Consider the following 27,593-nt stretch of genomic DNA (forward strand, 5'->3'; position numbering starts at 1 on the left):
GTGGGTGATAGAGGGCGGCGCCCCAACCCCCTGATCCGCCCTGCTCTGTGTGTGACAGGGGGCGGTGCCCCAACTCCCCTATCAGCCCTACTCTGTGAGTGACAGGGGGGAGCTCCCCAACCCCCTGATTGATCCTGCTCTGTGCGTGACAGGGTAAGGAGCCCCAACCCCCCTGATGGGCCCTGCTCTGTGCGTGACAGGGGGCAGTGCCCCAACCCCCTGATTGGCCCTGCTCTGTGCGTGAGAGCGGGTGGCGCCGCAACCTCCCCATCGACCCTGCCTTGAGTGTGACAGGGGGCGGTGCCCCAACCCCCCAATCGGCCCTACCCTGAGCGTGACTGAGGGTGGCATTGCAACCTCCCAATCCGCCCTGCTCTGTGCATGACGGGGCGGCGCCCCAACTCCCCAATCGGCCCAGCTCTGAGCCCAACCAGGGGCTGCACCTAGGGATTGGGCCTGCCCTCTGCCACCCGGGAGCAGGCCTAAGCCAGCAGGGCGTTATCTCCTGAGGGGTCCCAGACTGCGAGAGGGCACAGGCCAGGCTGAGGGACCCCCCCTCCCCCCCCGAGTGCACAAATTTTTGTGCACTGGGCCTCTAGTCTATAATAATAAAAGCATAATATGCTAATTAGACTGGGCAGCCGAACGACCTTCTGGACGTCATTCTGGACGTCCTTTGGGATGAAGCCACGGCGAAGGGGGCTGAGGCAGAGGCGTTTAGGGGCGATCAGGCAGGCAGGCAAGCAGTTAGGGGTGATCAGGCAGGCAGGTAAGTGGTTAAGGTTGATCAGGCAGGCAGGCAAGTGGTTAGAGATGATCAGGCAGTCAGGAGAGTAGTTAGGGGTGATCAGGCAGGCAGGGAGAGGGTTTAGGGGCAATTAGGCAGGTAGGCAGGCAGGCAGGCAAGCGGTTAGGAGCCAGTGGTCCCGGATTTTGAGAGGGATGTCTGACTGACCAGCAATTGGACATCCCCAAAGGGTCCTGGATGGCGAGAGGGTGCAGGCCAGGCTGAGAGCACCCCTCCTTCCATGCATGAATTTTGTGCACTGGGCTTCTAGTGGATATAATAAGTGTTCTCAAATTAGCAGTATGCTCACATTCTAAAAGCTACTGAATTGGTCTGGCCAGCATGGCTCAGCTGTTGAGTGTCATCGACCTATGAAATCAGAAGGTCCCGGTTCCATTCCTGGTCAGGGCACATGCTCCGGTTGCAGGCTCGATCCCCAGTGAGGGGTGTGGAGGAGGCAGTCAAAGGTGATTCTCTCTCATCACTGATGTTTCTCTCTCTCCCTTTCTCTCTAAAATCAATAAAAATATATTTTAAAAATAAAGACAAAAACCACTGAATTGTAACTTTAAAATGATGGCTTTTATGGTATGTGTATTATATGTCAAAAAATAATGGGGGGAGAGAAATTGGAAACAGTAAATATAAACAGATCTTTCAGAGTTTTGTTGTAAAGGGAAGGAAGGAAAGGAGCAGTAGTTGGAAAGGGAGCTGGAGTAAAGAGCAGGTTTTTAAGATGGGAGAGATGATCAACTATTTATTTTGGAAGTATATTTTTATTGATTTCAGAGAGGAAGGGAGAGGGAGAGATAGAAACATGAATGATGAGAGAGAATCATTGATCGGCTGCCTCCTGCACGCCCCCCACTGGGGATGGAGCCTGCAACCCGAGCATGTGCCCTTGACCAGAATCAAACCCAGGACCCTTCAGTCCGCAGGCCGACGCTCTATCCACTGAGCCAAACTGGCTAGGGCTCAACTATTTATTCATTGATAGGAACAATCCAGTGACTAGCAGGACAGAAAAGAAAGGCTTGCCAGAACACGGTTCCTGAATAGGTGACAGAGGTTAGGATCGAGGGCACATGCAAGCAAAAAGGCTGGCCTTGGCACATGCACTTCATCTGTAGGAACAGGAGGAAGGCAGAGGATTTGAGTGCCAGGTGCTGGTTAGCTGGGATGTGATAGGTGAGTTATGGAAATTCTGTGATGGCTCAAATTTTCTCAATGACTAGGAAGCAAGACCACCAACACAGAGTGAGAATGGAAGAGGAAAGACTGCAAGTGTGAGGAGAGAAGAGAGGTTTGAAAATTGGGGCATACCTACCCACTTCCTATTTGTGTACAGCCAGCTATCAAACAGGATGGTGTCTGTATTTTTTTGAAATATATTTTTACTGATTTCAAAGAAAGGAAGGGAGAGGAAGAGAGAATCATTGATCGGCTGCCTCCTGTACGCCCCCTACTAGGGATCAAGCCCGCAACCTGGGCATGTGTCCTGACCAGGAATCGAATCATGACCTCCTGGTTCATGGTCAAAGCTCAACCAATGAGCCACACTGGCCAGGCAGAAATTGTTTAATCTTAAAAAAAAAATATGTAATGAGCACCTACTATGTGTGAGGCACTATTCCAGGCTTAAGGAATGCAACAGTGAACAAAACACACAATCTAGGCCCCCATGGAGTTTATGTTGTAGGGATGGGAACAGACAAAAAAGAAAAAAACTATATCAGAAAGTTCTATGGAGAAAAATAAAGCATGATTGTGGTTAGGAAATGCTGAGTGGAAAGCAGAAGTTGCAATTTTTTAAAAATATATATTTTGTTGATTTTTTACAGAGAGGAAGGGAGAGGTGTGCTAGGGTGAGGGACTGCGGCATGGAAGGGTTACAGAATGTTACAGAATGTGCTAAGGGGAGGAAATGGGACATGAGAAATTGAATGTGCTGGGAGGGGGGACTGACGTATGGAGGATTGTGTCAGGGTTAGGAACCATAGAAGAAAAATTGCTAGGTTGTCTTAGAAAAACAATGTGTTATGATATGCTCCAGCCAGGTGTGACTCTGTTTACACCCCCCCCTTTGTGCTTATGAACTTTCTGTGAACTTCTAAGGAACAGCTAATGGAATGCTTTGTATTTTTTTTCTAACACTGTTTTGCTATAAAGGATCATACTGCACCCTTGATCTCTGCCACATGCTCCGAATCTCCCAGAGGGGGAGATAGGTGCTGTGGTCTGCTGGCCAGCTTAATAAAGGCTCTTAAATTTAAATTCTGAGTCGGTCTATCTCGTTGAGCCAACCCATAACATTTGGAGGCCCGCAGCGAGATACCCGGCAGGGAGGAGAGGGACCCCTTGTTTAGGGCTGGAGGCTCTCCCCTGGCAGGGAGGAGAGGGACCCCCTATTCAAGGCAGGAGGCTCTCCCCCACTTGTCGCCGGGCACGCAGCGAGATATCCGACACCTGTGGGGAACGACTACCAAGGAGGCCTCCAGTCCACCCAAAAACTTTCAATTCGGAAACCGAGCCACCTGGACTCTCGAGAGAGGTAAGGACCGGTCGTTAAACTGGAATTGGGACGTCCCACGGAAGGACCTATACGGAGGGCTGGACGCAGCGGTACTCCTGGTCCTGACCTGCGGCCACGACGGTGGCCGGGGTCCCTGGTTCGTGCGGCTGTAGGCTGCACTGGGTTTGTCTGTCTGGTATTTGTTTGTCTTGGTGTTTATTGTCAAAAAGTTGTCTGCTTCTGTGTACACCCTGCTGCAATGTTTTTTGAAAATTTTCAGGACTTCAGGGAGCAAGCTGCAGGTTCCGGGCAACCTTAGGTTGCATTTGGCTGATTTATTTTGTCTTTGTTCTTTGTTGTCTTTGTCTTTGTCAAATGGGATAGGGTCAGTCATCTTCGTCGACCCCCTGTCAGTCAGGCCCACTCCGGGTGAGGGGAAGGGGAGCTTGATCACCTCCCGGGAAGCTATAGAGCTCCCTCAGGAATTGGGAAATTGTTAGGAATTGGGTGGATTGTTTAAACTCTGAGTGAATGTCTGGTGAAAGTGTGTGAGTGTGGAGGGAGGGGGCCTGCCCTCTCCTCTCCTTTGTGTGGCTCCACGACTTCAGTTACGGAGTCCGAGTGGGCCCCAACCTGCGGTTCCGCAATTTGTCATATGGCATAACAGTGACTCACCCCCATATGGAGGTGACCAGGCCCGGGGTTTATATGGGTGCACCTTAGCTACGACGAATCTAAGCTCCCAAGGGACACGGCCAGGCGGGCATCTGCGTGAGGATCTGTGAAAACAGGTCACCCCCTCCCTTGTCTGTCTCTCACCACTGATCATCATGGGGTCGGGAAAAAGTTTGTTTGGGACTAGCCAAATTACTACAGACAAGGAGGACTAGATACAGCTCCAGCCTGGGCTGGTCTACTAAGAAAGTGTAAATCATTACTGGTCTGTGTAAAGTAAAAGCTACTTTGATTTATTCTGCTTTCTGTTGATACACTTGGGCTGGCCCCTTTAATAGTCTTCAAAGCCTCTTGCAGCTGCGAGAATTATTTTTTCTCAGAGTCTTTTGCTCACTGTTAAAGGGGAATCAGCCTACTTAGTTAATAAAACTTTCTATCAGTTGCTCTTACCTGGGTTGTAATTTACTGTATTAAACTGAAGTTCTGGGGTAGATTTAAAAGTTATAATGTTAATGCTTTTGATTTACAGCGATTCTGTGAATGGGAGTGGCCCACTTTCCAGGAGGAGTGGCCGGATGCAGGGTCTTTTGATCTGACCGCTGCCTACTGGGTCCATTATGTCATATACAGCCGCCCAGGGCATCCTGACCAAATTCCTTATATTCAGGTTTGGGTTGACATATTGTCCAAGAAACCCCGGTAGATGAGGGCATGCCTCCCGAGGGGAAAATTGGGACAGAGACAGACAATTCTTTTGGCCGGGCCCCAGAAGGGAAAGGCTCCCCCGGTCCTTCAGGGAGAGCAGGAAGAACCCATTAGCCGGCCGCCCCCTATGGTCCCCAGGCGCCGGATCTGGGTGAGCCCTGGCCTCAGGCCCAGGCCACGCCACCAGCTCTTGACAGAGAGAGAGAGAGGGGAGAACCTGCAGGACCTTGCGACATCCGCCAGTCCTGCAGTTCCTATGTTGCCACTACGGCAGGCCGGCCCTCTAGATCTGGGGCTAGACAGGCAGCCCTCTGGGGATGCAAGGCAGATGGAGGCGCTATTCCCCAGCTCCAGACCAGATTGGGGAGTGAATGATCAAAGAAGGGGGGCTAGATGCCTGAGCTGCCTGCAGTGGCCCTAAAAAAAGAAGCAGCAGCAGCAGCGAGAAAGTACTTAGGCCTTTGGCTTGCAGGCTACAGCAGTTAAGCCATAAGCCAGTGATTGGTACTAGCCTTCCTACAGCCCCAGAAATAGAGTAGCAAGCCTGAGATCTATGAAAACTGCAGATAGAGCTAGTAAAAGCTCCCTGCTTGCAAATGTACTGAAAGGGTTTAGTACCTGTTGCTGCTGGAAGAGGGGGGGGCTGATATCCCCTTCCAGTACACTCCCTTCAAAGAGGCCTGGTCGCTGCTCTGCCATAAAGGGGACTGGTGGGAAGACAAGGAAAGCAGGGCCCTGTAACTAATAAACAGAGTTAAGAAAAGAGCACTCTCCCTAGACCTGGGAGCCATCAGGACTTTGAAATTCTCCGAGAGAGGAGAAGTCTGACTCAGAGACTAGCCGAAACCTCATTAGGTTAGGAGGACCGGAGGCTGCATATTGAACTTATAGACTGCAATTTGCTAGGCAGAGGTCCGAGCCCAGTTGTATAGGGGTTAAGCTACCTTTGTACAGCAAAACAACTTTCTCCTGTGCCAGAATACATTTTAAGGAAATTGGACAAACTGTATTTGTGGCTAGAAAGAAGAACTGGCCTATGTGTAAACTGTCCTGGAAGAAGGCTATGTGGGGTGAACCCAAAAAGTAAAGGGTGTCTAGCTGCCGAGAGGGCAGTTGCCCAGGTGGGCAAAGAAGAATACCCATTAAATTTTGGTCTCTATTGAGAAAGAGTTGACAGTTAGCAACCTGTATGCTGTCTGACAGGCCTGTGTGACCATGCCCATGCCAGGGGTGGCACAAAACCTCAACTGTAGGAAACTGGGGAAGGCCTGTCTAGAACAGAGGGGGTTAATAAAGTGATGAATACTAGCCCTCTGTTACAGGAATTACAGACCCTGTGAGGTCCTGTGACATGTAAGACCCTGTAAGGAAATAAAGCTCCTTTAGTACAGATTAAGGGCTGTGTTTCCCTCCAGGCAACCCAACTGGAACCCCTATAGTGACAGGGGAAAGGAGGCTCTCGATCGGTATCGCCAGACTCTATTAGGGGGCATCCGAGCTGCTGCTTGGAGACCCACAAACCTCTCTAAGGTGACAGAGACAGTCCAGGGGCCTAACCCTGATGCCCCGGAAAGTCGGAGGGCTGTCAATGTTGCATTTGTTTCCCAGTCGGCCCCAAATATTAGAAAAAAATGACAGAAGTTAGAAGGCTTTGAGGGGAAATCAATCTCTAAGTTGGTTGAGGTGGCCCAGAAGGTTTTTGACAATCGGGAGGACCCGATGGCAGGTTTAAACACCCGGATGGCCAAGGTCCTCCTGGCCCTGAGCGAGGAGGGAGGCCCAAGGGGCCGGAAAGACAACAAAGGCAAAAAAAAAGCCTCGCGGAAGAAAAAGAGTCCAACCCAGGCTTGGGGAAAATCAATGTGCATTTTGCAGAAAGGAAGGACATTGAAAAAGGGAGTGCCCTGAACATGCGGGGGAACCGACTCCCTCCCATGCTGGTGGAGGAGGTGGATTGGGGTTGTTGGGGCTCAGCTAGCCCCCAGGAGCCCAGAATGACCCTGACAGTGGGGGGCCAAAGGTGGACTTCCTTGTGGAACTCATAGCACTCACTCAGGCCCTCTGGTGGGGAAAGGGAAAAAGAGCAAACATTTCAGCTTCCTGAAAACAGCTGCCTTGAACCCGGCCACACTCCTCCCTGACATGGAGGCAGAGGCCCCTTTGCATGACTGCGAGGAGACACTGACTACCCTCACTTCCCTCCGTGAGAACCTTGTGGACCAGCCCCTGCAGAATCCGGATGAGACCCTCTACACGGACGGGAGCAGCTTCGTAGAGGAAGGTACCCGGTATGCGGTATGCGGGGCGGCAGTAGTGACATGAGGAGGAGGCAAGGGAGATCTAAGAAGTCCTGGTGAGTGCCCCGGCACTCGTCCTGCCAGACCTACCCAGGGACTGCAAGGATATATCTCCTCACACGGCCCTTACAGGAGGCCAAGGAAGTGGCTAAAAGACCAGGAGGGCCCCTAGAAGTTCTCGTAGCCCTGCCAGCACGAAGGCTCCCAGAGAAGCCTACTCATCTGCCAGAGGAGCAGAGGCTAGCTGAGAAACTAAGGGCCCGGGAAGGAGAGGCTGGATGGCTAATTCTGCCAGACGGGAGGCCTATAGTGCCAGAAGCCCTGGGGCGGACCATTGCTTCCCAGGCCCACTAGAGTACCCACCTGGGGGGAACGAAGCTATCAGAACTACTAGGAAGAGAATTTTACATCCCAGGGCTCCAGAAAATATCCCAAGACTTGGCTAGAAGGTGCCAAATGTGTGCCCAGGTGAATCAAGGGCCCCCTGTTGTCGCCACACCGGGACAGCGATTCCGAGGTCAGAACCCCGGAGAACACTGGGAAGTGGACTTCACCGAGATGCCAGGAGGACAAGGAGGGTATAAATAATTGCTGGTTTTCATTAATACCTTCTCTGGCTGGCCTGAGGCATACCCAACCAAGGCAGAGACAGCACAGGTAGTAGTTAGAAAACTCCTCACTGAAATTGTCCCCCGGTTTAGCCTACCACTATATATGGGGTCCAACGATGGCCCGGCGTTTATCGCCAAAGTTACAATCCATAGTTAAGGCCCTGAGGGTTACCTGGAAATTGCATTGTGTTTATAGGCCACAGAGTTCTAGACAAATAGAGAAAATAAATCGGATCTTAAAGAAAACATTAACTAAGTTAAAATTAGAGACTGGCGAAAACTGGGTAAGTCTCCTTCCTTTTGCCCTCCTCAGAGCTAGGTGTACTCCGTATATAAAAGGACTCACCCCTTTTGAAATTATGTTTGGCAGGCCGCCACCTCTTCTTCCCCACCTAAGGGAGGAAGAAATTGCCCGGCTGTCTACCCGAAATTTGCTTGAGTCCTTACAGGCTTTGCAGAGCAGCGCCACGTCAGCACAACGGGTGATGAAAGCCATACGGGAGGAGGACGTGCTGAGATCCAGTCCAACACAGCCTGCCTTCTCTCTGGGTGATCTCGTCTGGGTGAAGCGCCATGACCCTAGCAGCCTGGAACCTAGATGGGATGGACCCTACCAGGTGGTGCTGAGCATTCCAACCGCCATCAAAGTCGCAGGAAAGAGGCACTGGAAATTGTAACCCCGTCCTCCTCATGCCTCTCGCCTGGTGAACTGACCAATGGGAAGGAGAAAGACATGGGAACTAAGACTCTATGTCAGCGGCTGAGCCAATTCTTCACCATCAAATGCCGGACTCTTCCCCGGTGGCTCGACCCTACATTGCCAAATGCCTCCTCAATTTCATATCATAGAGGAGGGCACTGAATCAAAGATTTGATTCGGGCACAAGACCAGTAGGGAATGTGCTAGGGTGAGGGACTGCGGCATGGAAGGGTTACAGAATGTTACAGAATGTGCTGAGGGGTGGAAATGGGACATGAGAAATTGAATGTGCTGGGAGGGGGGACTGACGTATGGAGGATTGTGTCAGGGTTAGGAACCATAGAAGAAAAATTGCTAGGTTGTCTTAGAAAAACAATGTGTTATGATATGCTCCAGCCAGGTGTGACTCTGTTTACCCCCCCTTTGTGCTTATGAACTTTCTGTGAACTTCTAAGGAACAGCTAATGGAATGCTTTGTATTTTTTTTCTAACACTGTTTTGCTATAAAGGATCATACTGCACCCTTGATCTCTGCCACATGCTCCGAATCTCCCAGAGGGGGAGATAGGCGCTGTGGTCAGCTGGCCAGCTTAATAAAGGCTCTTAAATTTAAATTCTGAGTCGGTGGTCTATCTCGTTGAGCCAACCCATAACAGAGGGATAGAAAGTTAGAAACATCGATGAGAGAGAAGCATCGATCAGCTGCCTCCTGCACACCCCCAACTGGGGATGTGCCCGCAACCAAGGTACATGCCCTTGACCGGAATCGAACCTGGGACCCTTAGGTCCACAGGCTGACGCTCTAGCTACTGAGCCAAACTGGTCAGAGCAGTTGCAAATTGTTTCTAAAATATATTTTATTGACTTTTTACAGAGAAGAAGGGAGAGGGATAGAGAGTTAGAAACATCGATGAGAGAGAAGCATCGATCAGCTGCCTCCTGCACGCCCCCCACTGGGGACGTGCCCGCAACCAGGGCACATGCCCCTGACCAAAATCGAACCCGGGACCCCTGAGTCCGCAGGCCGACGCTCTATTCACTGAGCCAAACCGGTTCAGCGCAAATTTTTTATTGATTTCAGAGAAAGGAAGGGAGAGGGAGAGATAGAAATATCAATGATGAGAATCATTGATCAGCTGCCTTCTGCAGGCAACTCGGGCATGTGCCCTGACCACGAATCAAACTGGCAACTTTTCAGTGCATGGGATGACGCCCAACCAACTGAGCCACACCAGCCAGGGACAGAAGTTGCAATTTTAAATAAATAAGGTGATTAGGGCCCTGACCGGTTTGGCTCAGTGGATAGAGTGTCGGCCTGCAGACTCAAGGGTCCCGGGTTCAATTCCGGTCAAGGGCATGTACCTTGGTTATGGGCACATCCCCAGTAGGGAGTGTGCAGGAGGCAGCTGATCGATGTTTCTCTCTCATCAATGTTTCTAACTCTCTATCTCTCTCCCTTCCTCTCTGTAAAAAAACAATAAAACATATTTAAATAAATAAATAAATGAGGTGATTAGGGAAAGCCTCACTGAGAAGGTGACATGTGATTAAAGACCTAAAAAGACTGATGGAAGAAGCTAAAGGAAACAACAAATGTAAAGGCTCTGAGATGGGAAAATAACTGGCCAGTGTAACCGAAGCAGAGTCAGCTGAAGATGAAAGCAGTTGGAGATGAGGTTAGAGAGGTGGGGGTGGAAGGGTCTGATGGTATTTGCCCTTTGTGGGCCATTGTAGGGACTTGGGAGTTTTATTTGGAGTGAGATCATGATCAAGCAGATGAGTGACGCAATTGGACTGGTTTTAACAGGATCATTCTGGCATCCGTGTTTAGAAGAGATTATGTGGGGAAAGTCAGAAGAAGAGAGAAGAGTTAGCGGGCTTTGTAATAATCCAAGGGAGAGATACTGGAGTCCTGAACCAGGGTGGGGGCAATGAGGACCATTTGGATTTAGTTCTATTTTTAAGAGAGAACAACAGGATTTGCTATAGGACAGTGATTTTTCAACCAATGTGGCAAGAGGCACATTTGTGTGACACAAGAATTTTAAAAACATGCAACACCCACCTGGTTGGTGTGGCTCAGTGGCTGAGCATCAAGCCATGAACTAGGTGGTCACGGTTCGATTCCTAGTCAAGGTACATGCCTGGGCTGCTGGCTCGATCCCCAGTCGGGGGCGTGCAGGAGGCAGTTGATGGATGATTCTCTCTCATCACTGATATTTCTCTCTCTCTCTCTCCCTCTCCCTTCCTCTCTGAAATCCATAAAAATATATATTAGAAAACAAACATGTAACATCCAACTATTAGTCAGGGGCACTGGCCTCTCTTCCTTTAGATCAGTGGTTCTCAACCTTCTGGCCCTTTAAATACAGTTCCTCATGTTGTGACCCAACCATAAAATTATTTTTGTTGCTACTTCACATAACTGTAATGTTGCTACTGCTATGAATTGTAATGTAAATATCTGATATGCAGGATGGTCTTAGGCGACCCCTGTGAAAGGGTCATTCGACCACCAAAGGGTTTGCGACCCACAAGTTGAGAACTGCTACTTCAGATTGTCAAGTAAAAAAAAAATAACAACCACCCTAACTGGTTTGGCTCAGTGGATAGAGCATTGGCCTGCGGACTCAAGGGTCCCAGGTTCGAGTCCATGTACCTTGGTTGCGGGCACAATCCCTAGTGGGGAGTGTGCAGGAGGCAGCTGATCGATGTTTCTCTCTCATAGATGTTTCTGACTCTCTATTCCTCTCCCTTCCTCTCCATAAAAATCAATAAAATATATTAAAAAAAATAACAACCATATGCACCCAATGTAGGAGCACCCAAATACATAAAAAAACTCCTGGAAGATATCAAGGGAGAGATCGACAATACAATCACAGTAGGGGACTTTAATACACCACTAACATCACTGGATAAATCCTTTAGACAAAAAATCAGCAAAGAGCCCTAACTGGTTTGGCTCAGTGGACAGAATGTTGGCCTGTGGACTCAAGGGTCCCAGGTTCGTTTCTGGTCAAGGGCATGTACCTTGGTTGCGGGCACATCCCCAGTAGGGAGTGTGCAGAAGGCAGCTAAATTGATGTTTCTCTCTCATCAATGTTTCTAACTCTCTATCCCTCTCCCTTTCTCTCTGTAAAAAAATCAATAAAATATATTTTAAAATGTTAAAAAAATTAGCAAAGAAACAGCAATCCTAAAAAGACTCATTAGATCAAATGGACTTAATTGACATCTTCAGAAAATTTCACCCCAAAGCCGAAGAATATACGTTCTTCTCAAGTGCACATGGGACATTTTCAAAAATAAACCACATATTGGGTCACAAGCAAAGTCTCCCCAAATTCAAGAAGATTAAAATCATACCAACCATCTTCTCAGACCACAAAGGCATAATATTAGAAATAAACTACAATAAAAACAATCCAAAACACTCAAACACTTGGAAGCTGAATAGCATGTCATTAAATATTGCTTGGGTTACCAATGAGATCAAAGAAGAAATTAAAAACATCCTGGAAACTAATGACAATGAAAACACAACAATCCAAAACCTATGGGACACAATGAAAGCAGTCCTGAGAGGGAAGTTTATAGCTCAACAGGCCTACCTCAAAAAGCAAGAAAAAATGGTAGTAAATCATCTAACTCTACAACTCAAAGAATTAGAAAGAGAATAACAAGAAAAGCCCAGAGTGAGCAGAAGGAAGGAGATAATAAAGATCAGAGCAGAAATAAATGACATAGAGACCAAAAAAACAATACATAAGATCAATGAAACCAAGAGCTGGTTCTTTGAAAGGATAAATAAGATTGATGAACCTCTAGCCAGGCTCACCAAGAAGCAAAGAGAGAGGACCCAAATAAACAAAATCAGAAATGATAGAGGTGAAATAACAACAGACCCCACAGAAATACAAAGGATTGTTAAAAAATACTATGAACAACGCTACTCCAACAAACTAGACAACCTGGAGGAAATGGACATGTTCCTAGAAAAATACAACCTTCCAAAACTCAATCAGGAAGAATCTAAAAATCTCAATAGGCCAATAACTATGGAAGAAATTGAAGCAGTCATCAAAAAGCTTCCAGCAAACAAAAGCCCAGGACCGGACGGCTTCACAAGGGAGTTTTACCGAGCATTCAAGGAAGAACTAAAACCTATCCTCCTCAGACTCTTCCAAAAAATTCAAGAGGAAGGAACACTTCCAAGGTCATTCTATGAAGCCAGCATCAACCTCATACCAAAACCAGATAAAGACAACACAATGAAAGAGAATTACAGGCCAATATCCCTCATGAACATAGATGCCAAAATCCTCACCAAAATCTTAGCAAATCAGATCCAGCAGTACATCAGAAAGATCATACACCATTACCAAGTAGGATTTATCCCAGGGATGCAAGGATGGTACAATATCCGCAAATCAATAAACGTGATACATCACATAAACAAATTGAGAGAAAAAAACTACATAGTCATTATCAATTGATGCAGAAAAAGCATTTGACAAAAATCCAACACGGATTTTTTTTTTATTGCTTAAAGTATTACAAAGGGTATTACATATGTGTCCTTTTTCCCCCCCGCCCTTGACAGTCCCCTAGCCTCCCCTACCCCCCAGTGTCTTATGTCCATTGGTTATGCTTATATGCATGCATACAAGTCCTTCGGTTGATCTCTTACCCCCCTCCCTCCTGCCCCCCAACCCTCTCCGGCCTTCCCGCTGGAGTTTGACAATCTGTTTGAGGCAGCTCTGCCTCTGTATCTATTATTGTTCAAAAGTTTATAATGGTCTCTATTATCCATGAATGAGTGAGATCATGTGGTATTTTTCCTTCATTGACTGGCTTATTTCACTTAGCGTAATGCTCTCCAGTTCCATCCATGCCACTGCAAATGGTAAGAGTTCCTTACTTTTTACAGCAGCATAGTATTCCATCATGTAGTTGTACCACAGTTTTCTAATCCATTCATCTACTGATGGGCACTTAGGCTGTTTCCAGATCTTAGCTATGGTGAACTGTGCTGCTATGAACATAGGGGTGCATATATCCTTTCTGACTGGTGTTTCTGTTTTCTTGGGATATATTCCTAGAAGTGGGATCACAGGGTCAAATGGGAGTGCCATTTGTAGTTTTTTGAGGAAACTCCATACTGTCTTCCATAGTGGCTGCACCAGTCTGCATTCCCACCAGCAGTGCACAAGTGTTCCCTTTTCTCCACATCCTCTCCAGCACTTTTCGTTTGTTGATTTGTTGATGATAGCCATTCTGACAGGTGTGAGATGGTACCTCGTTGTTGTTTTGATTTGCATCTCTCGGATGATTAGTGACTTTGAGCATGTTTTCATATGTCTCTTGGCTTTCTGAATGTCCTCTTTTGAAAAGTGTCTATTTAGGTCCTTTGCCCATTTTTTGATTGGATTGTTTATCTTCCTTTTGTTAAGTTGTATGAGTTCCCTATAAATTTTGGAGAGTAGGCCCTTATCAGATATGACATTGGCAAATATGTTCTCCCATGCAGTGGTTTTTCTCATTGTTTTGTTGATGGTTTCTTTTGCTGTGCAGAAGCTTTTTATTTTGATGTAGTCCCATTTGTTCATTTTCTCTTTAGTTTCAAGTGCCCTAGGAGCTGTATCAGCCAACACTGATTTTTGATAAAAACTCTCAGCAAGGTGGGAATAGAAGGATCATACCTCAACATAATAAAAGCCATATATGACAAACCCACAACCAACATCATAATCAATGGGCAAAAACTAAAACCATTTCCCTTAAGAACAGGAACAAGACAGGGATGCCCACTCTCACCACTCCTGTTCGACATAGTACTGGAAGTATTAGCCATTGCAATTAGACAAGAAGAAGAAATAAAAGGCATCCAAATTGGAAAAGAAGTAAAACTGTCCTTATTCGCAGATGACATGATATTGTACATAAAAAACCCTAAAGACTCCATCAAAAAACTATTAAACTTGATAAATGAATGCGGCAATGTAGCAGGATACAAAATTAACGTCAAGAAATCTATGGCATTTCTATACACCAATAGTGAACTTACAGAAAGAGAGACTAAAAAAGCAATCCCATTTACCATCACACCAAAAAAATTAAGATACCTAGGAATAGCCGTAACCGGTTTGGCTCAGTGGATAGAGCGTCAGCCTGCAGACTGAAGGGTCCCAGGTTCGATCCCGGTCAAGGGCATGTACCTTGGTTGCAGGCACATCCCCAGTAGGGGTGTGTAGGAGGCAGCTGATCAATGTTTCTCTCTCATTGATGTTTCTAACTCTCAATCCCTCTCCCTTCCTCTCTGTAAAAAATCAATAAAACATATTAAAAAAAAAAGATACCTAGGAATAAACATAACTAAAGAGGCAAAAGACCTCTACTTAGAAAACTACAGAACGTTGAAAAAAGCGATAGAGGAAGACATAAACAGATGGAAGAACATACCATGTTCATGGACTGGTAGAATCAACATAATTAAATACTACCCAAAGCAATCTATAAATTCAACGCACTTCCCATTAAAATACCAAAGGCATATTTCACAGACCTAGAACGAATGCTCCAAAAATTCATCTGGAATAAAAAAAGACCCCAAATAGCTGCAGCGATCCTGAGAAAGAACAAAGTAGGTGGGATCTCAATACCAGATATCAAGCTGTATTACAAAGCCACTGTTCTCAAAACTGCCTGGTACTGGCACAAGAACAGACATATAGATCAATGGAATAGAACAGAGAACCCAGAAATCGACCCGAACCAATATACTCAATTAATATTTGACAAAGGAGGCAAGAACATACAATGGAGTCAAGACAGTCTCTTCAATAAATGGTGTTGGGAAAATTGGACAGATATATGCAAGAAAATGAAACTAGACCACCAACTTACACCATACACAAAAATAAAATAACCTCAAAATGGATAAAGGACTTAAATGTAAGACGGGAAACCATAAAAATACTATAGGAATCCAAAGGCAACAAAATCTCGGGCATATGCCAAAGCAATTTATTCACTGATACTGTTCCTAGGGCATTGGAAACTAAAGAGAAAATAAACAAGTGGGACTACATCAAAATAAAAAGCTTCTGCACAGCAAAAGAAACCATCAACAAAACAATGAGAAAACCCACTGCATGGGAGAACATATTTGCCAATGTTATCACCGATAAGGGTTTAATCTCCAACATTTACAGGGAACTCATACAACTTAACAAAAGGAAGATAAATAATCCAATAAAAAAATGGGCAAAGGACCTAAATAGACACTTTTCAAAAGAGGACATTCAGAAAGCCAAGAGACATATGAAAACATGCTCAAAGTCACTAATCATCCGAGAGATGCAAATCAAAACAACAATGAGGTACCATCTCACACCTGTCAGAATGGCTATCATCAACAAATCAACAAACGAAAAGTGCTGGAGAGGATGCGGAGAAAAGGGAACACTTGTGCACTGCTGGTGGGAATGCAGACTGGTGCAGCCACTATGGAAGACAGTATGGAGTTTCCTCAAAAAACTACAAATGGAACTCCCATTTGACCCTGTGATCCCACTTCTAGGAATATATCCCAAGAAAACAGAAACACCAATCAGAAAGGATATATGCACCCCTATGTTCATAGCAGCACAATTTACCATAGCTAAGATTTGGAAACAACCTAAGTGCCCATCAGTAGATGAATGGATTAGAAAACTGTGGTACATCTACCCAATGGAATATTACGCTGCTGTAAAAAGGAAGGAACTCTTTTTTTTTTAATATATATTTTATTGATTTTTTACAGAGAGGAAGGGAGAGAGATAGAGAGTTAGAAACATCGATGAGAGAGAATCATCGATCACCTGCCTCCTGCACATCTCCCACTGGGGATATGCCCGCAACCCAGGTACATGCCCTCGACCAGAATCGAACCTGGGACCCTTCAGTCCGCAGGCCGACGCTCTATCCACTGAGCCAAACCGGTTTCGGCAAGGAAGGAACTCTTACCATTTGCAGTGGCATGGATGGAACTGGAGAGCATTATGCTAAGTGAAATAAGCCAGTCAATGAAGGAAAAATACATGGTCTCACTCATTTATGGATAATAAAGACCATTATAAACTGATGAATAAAAATAGATACAGAGGCAGAGCAACCTCGAACAGACTGTCAAACTACAGCGGGAAGGCCGGGGAGGGTTGGGGGGCGGGAGGGGGCGTAAGAGATCAACCGAAGGACTTGTATGCATGCATATAAGCATAACCAATGGACATAAGACACTGGGGGGTAGGGGAGGCCGGGGGAATGTCAAGGGGTGGAAAAAAAGGAGACATATGTAATACTCTTTGTAATACTTTAAGCAATAAAACAATTTTTTTAAAAAAGTTAAAAATGGAACTTTCATTTGACCCAGTGATCCCACTTCTAGGAATATATCCCAAGAAACCAGAAACACCAATCAGAAAGGATATATGCACCCCTATGTTCATAGCAGCACAATTTACTATAGCGAAGATCTGGAAACAGCCTAAGTGCCCATCAGCAGATGAATGGATTATAAAGCTGTGGTACATCTACACAATGGAATACTACGCTGCTGTAAAAAAGAAGGAATTCTTACCATTTGCAGCAGCATGGATGGAACTGGAGAGCATTATGCTAAGTGAAATAAGCCAGTCAATGAAAGAAAAATACCACATGATCTCACTCATTTATGGATAATAAAGACTATTATTATAAACTGATGAACAAAAATAGATTCAGAGGCAGAGCAGCATTGAACAGACTATCAAACTACAGCGGGAAGGCTGGGGAGGGTTGGGGGGCAGGTGGGAGGGGGGTAAGAGATCAACCGAAGGACTTTTTTGCATGCGTATAAGCATAACCAATGGACATAAGACACTGGGGGATAGGGGAAGCCGGGGGAATGTCAAGAAGGGGGAAAGGAGGAGAAACCAAGATGGCGGCATAGGTTAACGCCGGAGATCGCTGCCTCAAACAACCGCTTCAGAGATATAACTAAAGGACAGAACGGACATCACCCAGAACCACGGGAAGGCTGGCTGAGTGGAAATTCTACAACTAGGAGGAAAGAGAATATCATACCCAGACTCAGAGGAGGCGCAGTGCTGAAGTGAAATACTCAGGTGCGGAGTGTGCGCGTGGAGCGGGCTGGCGGCTGAGGGCGCGGTTGTTGTTTTCAATCGGGAGGGAGTTTCAGACTCTGAGCTCCAGATCCGGGCGAGTCTCTGGGGACCGAGACTCAAACGGGAGAAACGGGACTGTCTGGCTTCGGTCGGAACTCGAAGGCAGCTTTCTCTCCGAGGTTTGCAGCCATTGCTGGGGCTCTGAGAGGCAGAGCCCCTGGGGAAGGAACTGAGAGTCGCCATAACGGCTTGTTCCGCCCGCCCTGTAGATCCCCGGGGACCCGCCCCGCCCAAGCCCTGCACAGAACCATTTGCCGGATAGCCTCAGGCAAACACTAGATTAGCACCGCCCTAGAGATCCAGCACAGAAGCCCTCCCACTACAGACACAGCAGACTCTCATAGCCAGTTAGCCTGGAGGTCAAATCACCCCGGTATTGCCGACATCAATCAAGGCTTAAAGGCAACAAGACTGCGGACAAAGACCACTAGGGGGTGCACCAAGAAAGCATAAAAAATGCGGAGACAAAGAAACAGGACAAAACTGTCAATGGAGGATATTGAGTTCAGAACCACACTTTTAAGGTCTCTTAAGAACTGTCTAGAAGCTGCCGATAAACTTAGTAAGGCCCTCGAAAAGACTGGTGAGACCGCCGATAAATGTAGTGAGATCCTCAAGAAATCTAATGAGACCCTCGATGTTGTGATAAAGAACCAACTAGAAATTAAGCATACACTGACTGAAATAAAGAATATTATACAGACACCCAACAGCAGACCAGAGGAACGCAAGAATCAAGTCAAAGATTCGAAATGCGAAGAAGCAAAAAACACCCAACTGGAAAAGCAAAGTGAAAAAAGAATCCGAAAATATGAAGATAGTGTAAGGAGCCTCTGGGACAGCTTCAAGCGCACCAACATCAGAATTATAGGGGTGCCAGAGGATGAGAGAGAGCAAGATATTGAAAACCTATTTAAAGAAATAATGACAGAAAACTTCCCCTACCTGGTGAAAGAAATAGACTTACAGGTCCAGGAAGCGCAGAGAACCCCAAACAAAAGGAATCCAAAGAGGACCACACCAAGACATATCATAATTAAAATGCCAAGAGCAAAAGACAAGAGAGAATCTTAAAAGCAGCAAGAGAAAGAAACCCAGTTACCTACAAGGGAATACCCATACGACTGTCAGCTGATTTCTCAACAGAAACTTTGCAGGCCAGAAGGGAGTGGCAAGAAATATTCAAAGTGATGAATACCAAGAACCTACAACCAAGATTACTTTATCCAGCAAAGCTATCATTCAGAATTGAAGGTCAGATAAAGAGCTTCACAGATAAGGAAAAGCTAAAGGAGTTCATCACCACCAAACCAGCATTATATGAAATGCTGAAAGGTATCCTTTAAGAAGAGGAAGAAGAAAAAAAAAAAGGTAAAGATACAAATTATGAACAACAAATATGCATCTATCAACAAGTGAATCTAAGAATCAAGTGAATAAATAATCTGGTGATCATAATAGAATCAGGGACATAGAAAGGGAATGGACTGACTATTCTTGGGGGGGAAAGGGGTGTGGGAGATGCGGGAAGAGACTGGACAAAAATCGTGCACCTATGGATGAGGACAGTGGGTGGGGAGTGAGGGCGGAGGGTGGGGCGGGAGCTGGGAGGAGGGGAGTTATGGGGGGGAAAAAAAAGAGGAACAAATGTAATAATCTGAACAATAAAGATTTAATTAAAAAAAAAAAGAAGGGGGAAAAAAGGAGGCATATATAATACTCTTTGTAGTACTTTAAGCAATAAAACAAAATTTTAAAAAAACACATATTCACAAATGATTCTAATATACCAAATTTAGTTAACCTCAGGGACCTCTATAATAGTAATAGTTTAAACAGGCATCTACAACTCCCCTCCCCCGAAATTCAGTTTATAAGAAGGATAGCTAAGTTAGTGTAGTAATAAGCATATACATTTTCTATTTTTAATAATTTGTTGTATAAGTCCAATTAGCTTAGAATGTATTCACCCCCCTCAAAGGTGGCAGAAAATCCATAATAAACAAATCAAATATATAACCCATGTATAAATGCATAAAGAGGCAAAAAGAGTAAGCCCTTAGTTCTTATTATAACCTAATGTACCTGAGAAAATGTGCCTCATCTCCCTCTGTTGCTGTTGGGGATGGAGTCCTTGCAGTATCTTGAGAAAAGAGATTTTCTGAGACTTACATGAGAGGATATGATATAGTAGAAAACTTTATTTCTGTGGAATTATATCCCTGGGTTTCAATGGTCTCCTTTCCCTTAGTCTAGTTATAGAAGAAGTGTAGCTGGGGTTTCAGTAGAGCTAAAATCAGAGCTGGTGTCCAGAGTTTCTGTTCCATGTTGGAACAGCGTCCAGTCCAGCATCAGGCTAGTTGCAGTCCATTAGTCCATTGTGTGGGGGGGTCCATATGGCTGTGGGCCACATGGGAGAATGCCAGGGAGCCAAGAGAGCGAGCCCTGAGCAACAAGAATCCCCAAGGCTCCACAAGCACAAGAGAGCAAACATTGTTTAGAGCAGTGGTTCTCAACCTTCCTAATGCCGCGACCCTTTAATACAGTTCCTCATGTTGTGGTGACCCCCAACCATAAAATTATTTTCGTTGCTACTTCATAACTGTAATTTTGCTACTGTTATGAGTCGTAATGTAAATATCTGATATGCAGGATGTATTTTCATTGTTACAAATTGAACATAATTAAAGCATAGTGATTAAACACAAAAAACCCCAAAAAACAACCAATACAACAATAGCCATCCAGTGTGAATGAATAAAAAATATACCTACTTTTTTTTGTCAGATCTGCAAAATACATTTTTTGGTTTGCCACAGAATTTTAGTAAAATTATTGACGTGAAAAAGGCTGGAAATTGTGGCTATAGGGCAGCGGTTCTCAACCTGTGGATCGCGAACAATGAAAATACATCCTGCATATCAGATATTTACATTATGATTCATAACAGTAGAAAAATTACAGTTATGAAGTAGCAACGAAAACAATTTTATGGTTGGGGGTCACCACAACATGAGGAACTGTATTAAAGGGTTGCGGCATTAGGAAGGTTGAGAACCACTGCTAGGGTATAAGATTGAAATCGGGGTATAAGAGAAAGAATCAAGGGTGGGTATCTATATTAAATGGCTTTAAGCAAAAAATTATTCTGCTAAAGATGTTGCCAGTTGTTCACCTCCAGGATAAAGCTCAGACTCCTGAGCCTATCCTGGGAAGGTCTAGATACGTGCTCTTAGCCTCTACACTGTTGCAAATATAGTTTTCTCTTTCTGGAAAGCCTTCCCTCGCTCCCTTTCTCTGCTTTCTCCTATTCTCGGCCAGGATTTTCCTCAAGCAGCCCCTTCTCTGAAGACCTTTTCCCCCAATCCTCTATGCCCAATCTATCCCAATATTACACATAGTAAGGATGTTCACTTTCTCAAGTGAATACATATATCTTCCAAATCTTTTCCTCTTTATCCAAATGCCTTTATTCTCTGCAGATGGCTGCTTGCTCAACCTCCTCAATTCCTGTGCTCTAAGCCAACTACTGTGTGCCACTTTGGTTTTCCTTCTCTCCACCTCACAAGCTCTCTCATGCTACTTTTGCTTAGGAAGGGCGGGGGTATTCTAAAATAGATATTAATATTTGAAATTAAATGACAATGAAAAGATTCAGATATTTTTCAAAAAGAAACAATAGGAGAAATCAGCGACTAATAAAAATTACCTATGGGGAAAAATAGCCTATGGGGAGGGAACAAAGGGGGAGAGACTGGGGTAGCAGCTGGACCACTGTAAATGTTTCATCTCTGGTTTTGTTTGTAGACCCATATAAATGTGTTAACTTTATACTAAAACTAGAGGTCTGGTGCACAAAATTTGTGCATGGGTAGCGTCCCTAGGCCTGGATGGAGATCAGGACCAATCAGGGCCTTCCAGCTGCTGGCCAGAGCTTCTCTTCCCTGGCTGCCGGCCTGGGCCTTCCTTCATTCCACGCTGCCCCCCAGTGGTCAGTGCACATCATAGTGAGCAATCGAACTCCCGGTCTCCCAGTCGAACTTCCGAGGGGACACTGCATATTAGCCATATATATATATATATATATATATATATATACACACACACACACACACACATATATATATATCACTAATAAAAGGGTAATATGCTAATTAGACCAGGAGACCTTTCAGACGTCCTTCTGGACAAAGCCATGGTGGTGGGGCTGAGGCAGAGGCAGTCAGGCTAATATGCAAATCGACCAAATGGCGGAACAACCGGTCGCTATGATGCGCACTGATCACCAGGGGGCAGATGCTCAATGCAGAAGCCCTGAGCCAGGCTCACGGCTGGTGAGTGCAGCAGCAGTCGGACATCCCCCGAGGGCTTCCAGACTGTGAGAGGGCGAAGGCTGGGCTGAGGGAACCCCCGAGTGCACAAATTTTGTGCATCAGGCCTCTATATATATATATATATATATATACATATACACACACACACACACACACACACACACACACACTATTTGCCCTGTTACAATACAAGGAGTGAAAGAAATCATGCCTGATGTTTACTGAGCTTGTTGGTATATATGTAGGGTATATATTGACTCATGGCTTACAATTTGCTTAAGATATCCTACCAGTGTCTCTGAATCTTCACATAGCATTATGTTAACAAAAAATAATTTTTAGTTTAATTTATAATTTTTAGAGAGAAAGAGAAACATCAATTTATTGTTCCACTTATGTTTGCATTCATTGGTTGATTCTTGTATGTGCCCTGACTAGGGATGGAAGCCACAACCTTGGCATATCAGGATGATGCTCTAACCAACTGAGCTACCTTTGTTTTTAAATGGGAAAAGATGAAAATGGAACATTAACATCCAAAATGCTGCCATTCATTCCTGTACATTTTGCCAAAGGTGGACTACAAAGCCAGTCTGGGCTTCCTAGCAACCAAGAAAATGGTTCTGTCCAGAACTTTCTCACCTTAAAACCTTGATTGACAACCTCTTGCTCAGACAGCTCTATGGCAGTCTGTAGGCTTACAGGGCACACCTGGTCCAGCCCCTGCCCAGCTGTTCTGCTTTTTCCACCACCACCCAGCCAGGTGACCACTATAGTTGACCCTCAATAACGGGGGGGGGGGGGTGTTAGGCCAACCCCCACGCAGTCAAAAATCCACGCATAAATTTTGAATCTCCAAAAGGCAGTTCCCCTTTGGTATCCACCAGGGGATTGGTTCCAGGACCCCTGCCCCCATACCAAAATCCACAGATAAAAGTCTCTTATATAAAATGGCGTAGAACAATGCATACAGTCCTAGACCAATGCATAAGGTTGGCTCTCCACATCTGCACCATAGGATTCCAAACCGCGGGTGGAAAATACTGTTTTGGTTGAGTCCGCGGATGTGAAACCCGGGATCCAGAGGGTAAGTGAACGCACACAGTTTAAAACCGTATAGTCCCAGGGTCTACTGCACTTCAAACAATTCAGCAAAGGCGTTCCCAGCCCAGGCGCAGGCGCAAACCCTTGGCGCTCAGACTTGCCGTCCCTCCCCCAGTCCTAGGAGTTAGACCCACCCACCCCGCTCCCTCGGCCTCCCAGCGCTTCTGCTTAGATGTTTATGATCGCTGCCATCCTCACCCACGAAACAGGTGCCCCGGCACACTGAAGGACTCCAAGGAACCCACCTACAGAAGACGCGCAAAGCGAACTGCATTTCCCAGGGCCGAGCCCGCGTTCCCACAGCTCCCTGGGAGCGCGCGAGGGGAGGGCCCGCCCGGAGGGGGTGGTGACTGCACCGCCTCAGTCCCCATAGCCCCACCCCGTCAGTGCCACTAAATACGTCCTTCCGCTTCCTTCTCTCTCTTTCTCCGCCATCGAGGTGCGCGCGTTCGCCTCTGCCTCACCATGGTAAGTCCATCCTTTACCATCCGCGTGGGGGAGGCTCCCCGAGTTCTCAGATCCCGCGAGTTGGCGTGCGCCGCGGGCTGCGCCGAGATGCGGGGGCCTTTTCGAGGCCTTTTGCAGGGAAGGCCGAGTTTGGGCCCTGCTCCAGTCGGCGGGCCTGGCGGGAAACTAGTAAGCAATCTAGCCCTTGGGGAGGGGCGGGCTGCCTGGCGCTGCGAGGTCTGACTGGGGTGCCCTGTGCGCCAGGCCGCCGCCTCGAGCGGGTTCCGCTTCCCGTCGCCCGAGCGAACTGATTCTGGGGCAGAGAAGTTGTGGGGGGAGGGGGGACGCGGCAATCGTGGCCCAACTGCTGGCTGCCTACGACACGGACCTGGCATCGAGAATAGAATGGGGCTGCTGGTTTTCGTAAAGTTTTTTAAGTTGGCGGCCAGGAGCCTACCACATTTTGAGCTTCCAGGAGTTTTTTAGTCATTCCAGGGACTTGAGCTTTACCCTATGGAAGCTCCTGGAGCAAGGACGCTGTGATACGAACCTCTGCCATTTGGGCATTCTTCGTAAGATGCCCACTGCGGACAGTCACTGGGTTTTTCCTGTGACGGTTCCCTGAGAAGTTTAAATTGAGCATAGGCTTCTGGGTATGGAGAAGATCCGTATTTGGTGTTTTATAGTTTTAATGGTTGACGGAAAATTTAATTTACAACTACTGAGAACTGGGAGATGGGTGTAGTCTTTGCCTTTTTTAAAATGGCCCCTAATATGCAAAGGTGTGTTGGGCCACAAGCGCCAGACTTTAGAGGAGCGTTCATGCTATTCCTCCAGGGTGTCCTGCAAACGGGGCGGGTCCGGGACATCGGTTGGGGTTAGGTGACCCGAGTACTTCATGAAAGCCAAAAGCTGCAAAGGGAAGTGGGGATAATCATCCTTGGAAAAGTTGCATTTTTAAGTAGAGTTAGAATTAATATCAAAATGATCAGCGGGTTACAGTAGATCTACTGAATGTGGGGAACGTTGTGTAAATCCTCCTTACTCTTGTAATGAGCCTTGAATGAGGGGATACTCCTGTTTTACAAAGAAGGGTACTGAGACAGACTTGCAAGTTACACATTTAGTTTACTAAAAGCTGTGTTCTTTCCTGAAAACCTAGTTCCTCAGCTCTCACCGTCCCTGATGTGGTCCTCCTCCAGAAGACTTGGGGTGCCCTAGACTCAACAGAAAGGATCAGGGTTTGACTCCCATCTTTGCACATTAATATGCTTCCTTTGGGGGCAGGTTACATACCTCCTGACTTTTTAACAATGGGAATTAAGGTCCCTGCCTGCAGAGAAGTTACGAGAAACGAAACAAAGGGCATGATGGTTTTGGAGTTTAGGGGGTTGCTTTTGGTATATATTGAGCATTTAGATGTTTGTTGGATTGAGGAAGTTCTTGACTTTGAATATTTTGAGCAAGTTCTGATATTTCTAAGTTGATTGCATATCCTTCCCAGTCTTCCCACAAGACTTTCAGGATCAAGAGGTTCCTGGCCAAGAAACAAAAGCAGAATCGGCCCATTCCCCAATGGATTCGGATGAAAACTGGTAATAAAATCAGGTAAGGACACTACCCTCCTATGTTTTTGTTTTTAATTTAAGATTGCTTTGGGGTCATAAGTAATTAAAAGTTGTATGCAATCCAATTTATTCTGTGCCACCACTCTGAAATTTTTTAATGTACTTCCCCTGGATTTCTGGACATGACCCAGCCCACAGCTGGGCTTAGTAGACACTCCTCCAATATTTGTTAATTTCCTGGTTGTCTTCATACTGGACCAGAACATAATATTGGAGGCTATGTCATTGCACAGCCCAGCAGGGAAGACCATGATGCTTCCCTAATCCATCTTTGAAGTGTTTATCTTTTTTTTTTTTTTTTTTAAAGATTGGAATATTGTCCTCCACTGCAGAAGTAGTTGAATTGGTGGCTTTGGAAGAATAGACATTATTAGAATTATTACAAAGTACTTCCAATCCCAGGTCATCTAGGCCAATTCCTGGCAAAACAGGCCATAAAACTCCTGCATGCCTTTCAACCCCACTGCTTTTTGGAGACCCAGTGGACCTTGAGATAGGTGTTTTTTTATTTGTTTGTTGTGTTTGTTTGTTTTGTTTTTGGAGATAGGTCTGGAAGGGGAAGAAAAATCAATGAGATTTACCCAAAGGCTCACTGCCAATGACAGCGCGGTGTGTTTAACAGCACCATGTGAAAATCGCCACCCTCTATAGCCTTACATGCCACCACTTTGCTGCTTTTGGTATATTGGGTAATAAACGGTAGTCTTTATTATTTATGCATATTAATGTGTATGGGGGATATCTCATTGTTACAGGTGCAACTAGAATTTAAAGCACATGGCGTTGCCATCATACAGTACTGAGAAAAGAGCATTGAGGCACTTGGTGAAGTGGTTTGTTTGGCAGCTCAGCCCTTCTACAAGTTTGATGGATTTCTGTTGAGAACATCAGGCATTCATAGTAAAGCACCCCCCCCCCCCTTTTTTTGACATAGCTACATGAACATCAGTTTCTCTAATGGTGGTGGGACCTGCTTTTGGGTTGTAAGGATTGAAGAAATGTATGTGAAGCTTGGTGCCTGCGGTTATCAATATTAGCGTCTTGCTCTGTGAACTCCTAGAGCTGGGGAAGTATTTTATATTTATCATTGCACACTTTTGGTCCAGAGAATTGGCACAGTAGAATTATTTTTCTATCGACTCAGCTGTCTTCAGACTTAGTGTATTGAAAGCAGGTTGCAATTACAGTGCTTCATTTTGTGGAAGTACTGCCATTATCCTGCTGAAAGAAAATCTTGTGTTGGTCATTTTGATTTTGCCTTTATGAGGGTAAAATCATGACAGGCTTACATGGACAGTTCAGAGATGGCTTTAGCTCTGCAAATCACTTTTTTTACTATTAAAGTGAGAGAGAGTGTTGATATATTGTAAAAATTATGCAGGAACTGTGTGTGTGTGTGTGTGTGACCCATTGTGTAGGAATGACTGTTTTTGATGTATTTCAAAATATACATGTCTCTAAGTCTACCTCAGGTCAGTTGAATCAAAGTTGGGTGAGCGTACACTTGGGGAAGGGAGAGCTTCCCCACTGCTTCAGTACCACATAAGAACCAGTGTCTTCATACCCTGGAATCATTTTGAGAGGTAAAAATTTGATTTGACTAGTTCTTAAACATCTAGCAAATCATTTTTTACTCTCCAAAAAGAGCTCCAAACTTGTGAACGGAAAGAAAAGCCTGGACCCTTTACCTTTCAAGGATATTGTGGTACATGAAAAGGCAAAGTTTGTGGTGAATGAGAGCAGCTAAATTGAGGTCAAACTGTTTTTGTAACTTGGAATTTCCTTCTGTGTAGGTACAACTCGAAGAGGAGACATTGGAGAAGAACCAAACTGGGCCTATGAGAAATCACACATGAGAGATGACTCACATATTTATGCTGTATCCAGGTTGCCTACACCCTTAAATGATTGAAAAGATGCTACTGTCTGGACAGTTGGGGCATTTTAATTGGAAGATTAATGAACTTGTGATTTTGCTCTGTTGATTTTTTTCCTCCTGAAATAGAAGGTTGATTCAGTAATAAATGTGAGCTCTTTTAAACTGCTGTTGTATTCTGGTTTGTATTGGATGACACAAGTGTTCTCTGGCTACTAAGTACTTCAGTATGGCTTATGTGAATAAGAAATGGATTTTTAAATTTTTGTTATTAATCCTCACCCAGGAATATGTTTTTATTGATTTTAAGGAGAAACATCAATCAGTTGCTTCCTGTACACGCCCTGATGGGGAATTGAACTCGCAACCTTTTGGTGCATGGGACGACACTCCAACCGAGAGCCTGTACACAGCTAAATTTTTATTGTAATTAAATAGCTCCATGTGGCTAGTGGCTTTTATACTTTCTGTTACGAGGAGAGCATATTTTTTTATCCTCGTGCCTGAGGGTAGCACATCCTTTTTAAAATGAACTGCATCTTTATATGCTCTTCCTCAAGACAAGTAGGAATCATCTGAACCAGAGGTTGACAAACTGGTCTGCTGCCTGATTTTGTATGGCTTATGAACTAGATTTCTGCAATTTTAAATGGTTGAAAAAAAATATTTTGACACTAAAGAAATAAAATTTATTGGATATTTATG

The 27,593-nt window shown here is 45.4% G+C and overlaps 1 protein-coding gene, 1 long non-coding RNA gene and 1 other non-coding gene across 3 annotated transcripts in view; 2 read left to right on the forward strand and 1 right to left on the reverse strand.

The window, feature by feature from the left end:
- Positions 1 to 23,264, reverse strand: part of LOC118653782 — a 38,063-nt gene extending 14,799 nt beyond the window's left edge. Inside the window, exon 1 of the long non-coding RNA XR_004966884.1 lies at positions 23,183 to 23,264. This is a non-coding gene — a long non-coding RNA (uncharacterized LOC118653782). The remainder of the gene's footprint in view (positions 1 to 23,182) is intronic.
- A 1-nt stretch (position 23,265) lies between these two features.
- Positions 23,266 to 27,057, forward strand: RPL39 (ribosomal protein L39). Its single transcript, XM_036304550.1, has 3 exons — positions 23,266 to 23,405; positions 24,889 to 24,992; positions 26,806 to 27,057. The coding sequence occupies exons 1-3, from the start codon at positions 23,403 to 23,405 to the stop codon at positions 26,852 to 26,854; spliced, it is 156 nt and encodes a 51-aa protein (XP_036160443.1). The 5' UTR covers positions 23,266 to 23,402; the 3' UTR covers positions 26,855 to 27,057.
- Positions 26,180 to 26,311, forward strand: LOC118654852. Its single transcript, XR_004967110.1, has one exon. It is a non-coding gene; the product is annotated as a small nucleolar RNA SNORA69 (small nucleolar RNA).
- Positions 27,058 to 27,593: the final 536 nt, after the last annotated feature.

The sequence above is a fragment of the Myotis myotis genome, unplaced genomic scaffold, assembly GCF_014108235.1.
Source record: "Myotis myotis isolate mMyoMyo1 unplaced genomic scaffold, mMyoMyo1.p scaffold_m19_p_4, whole genome shotgun sequence".
NCBI lineage: Eukaryota > Metazoa > Chordata > Mammalia > Chiroptera > Vespertilionidae > Myotis > Myotis myotis.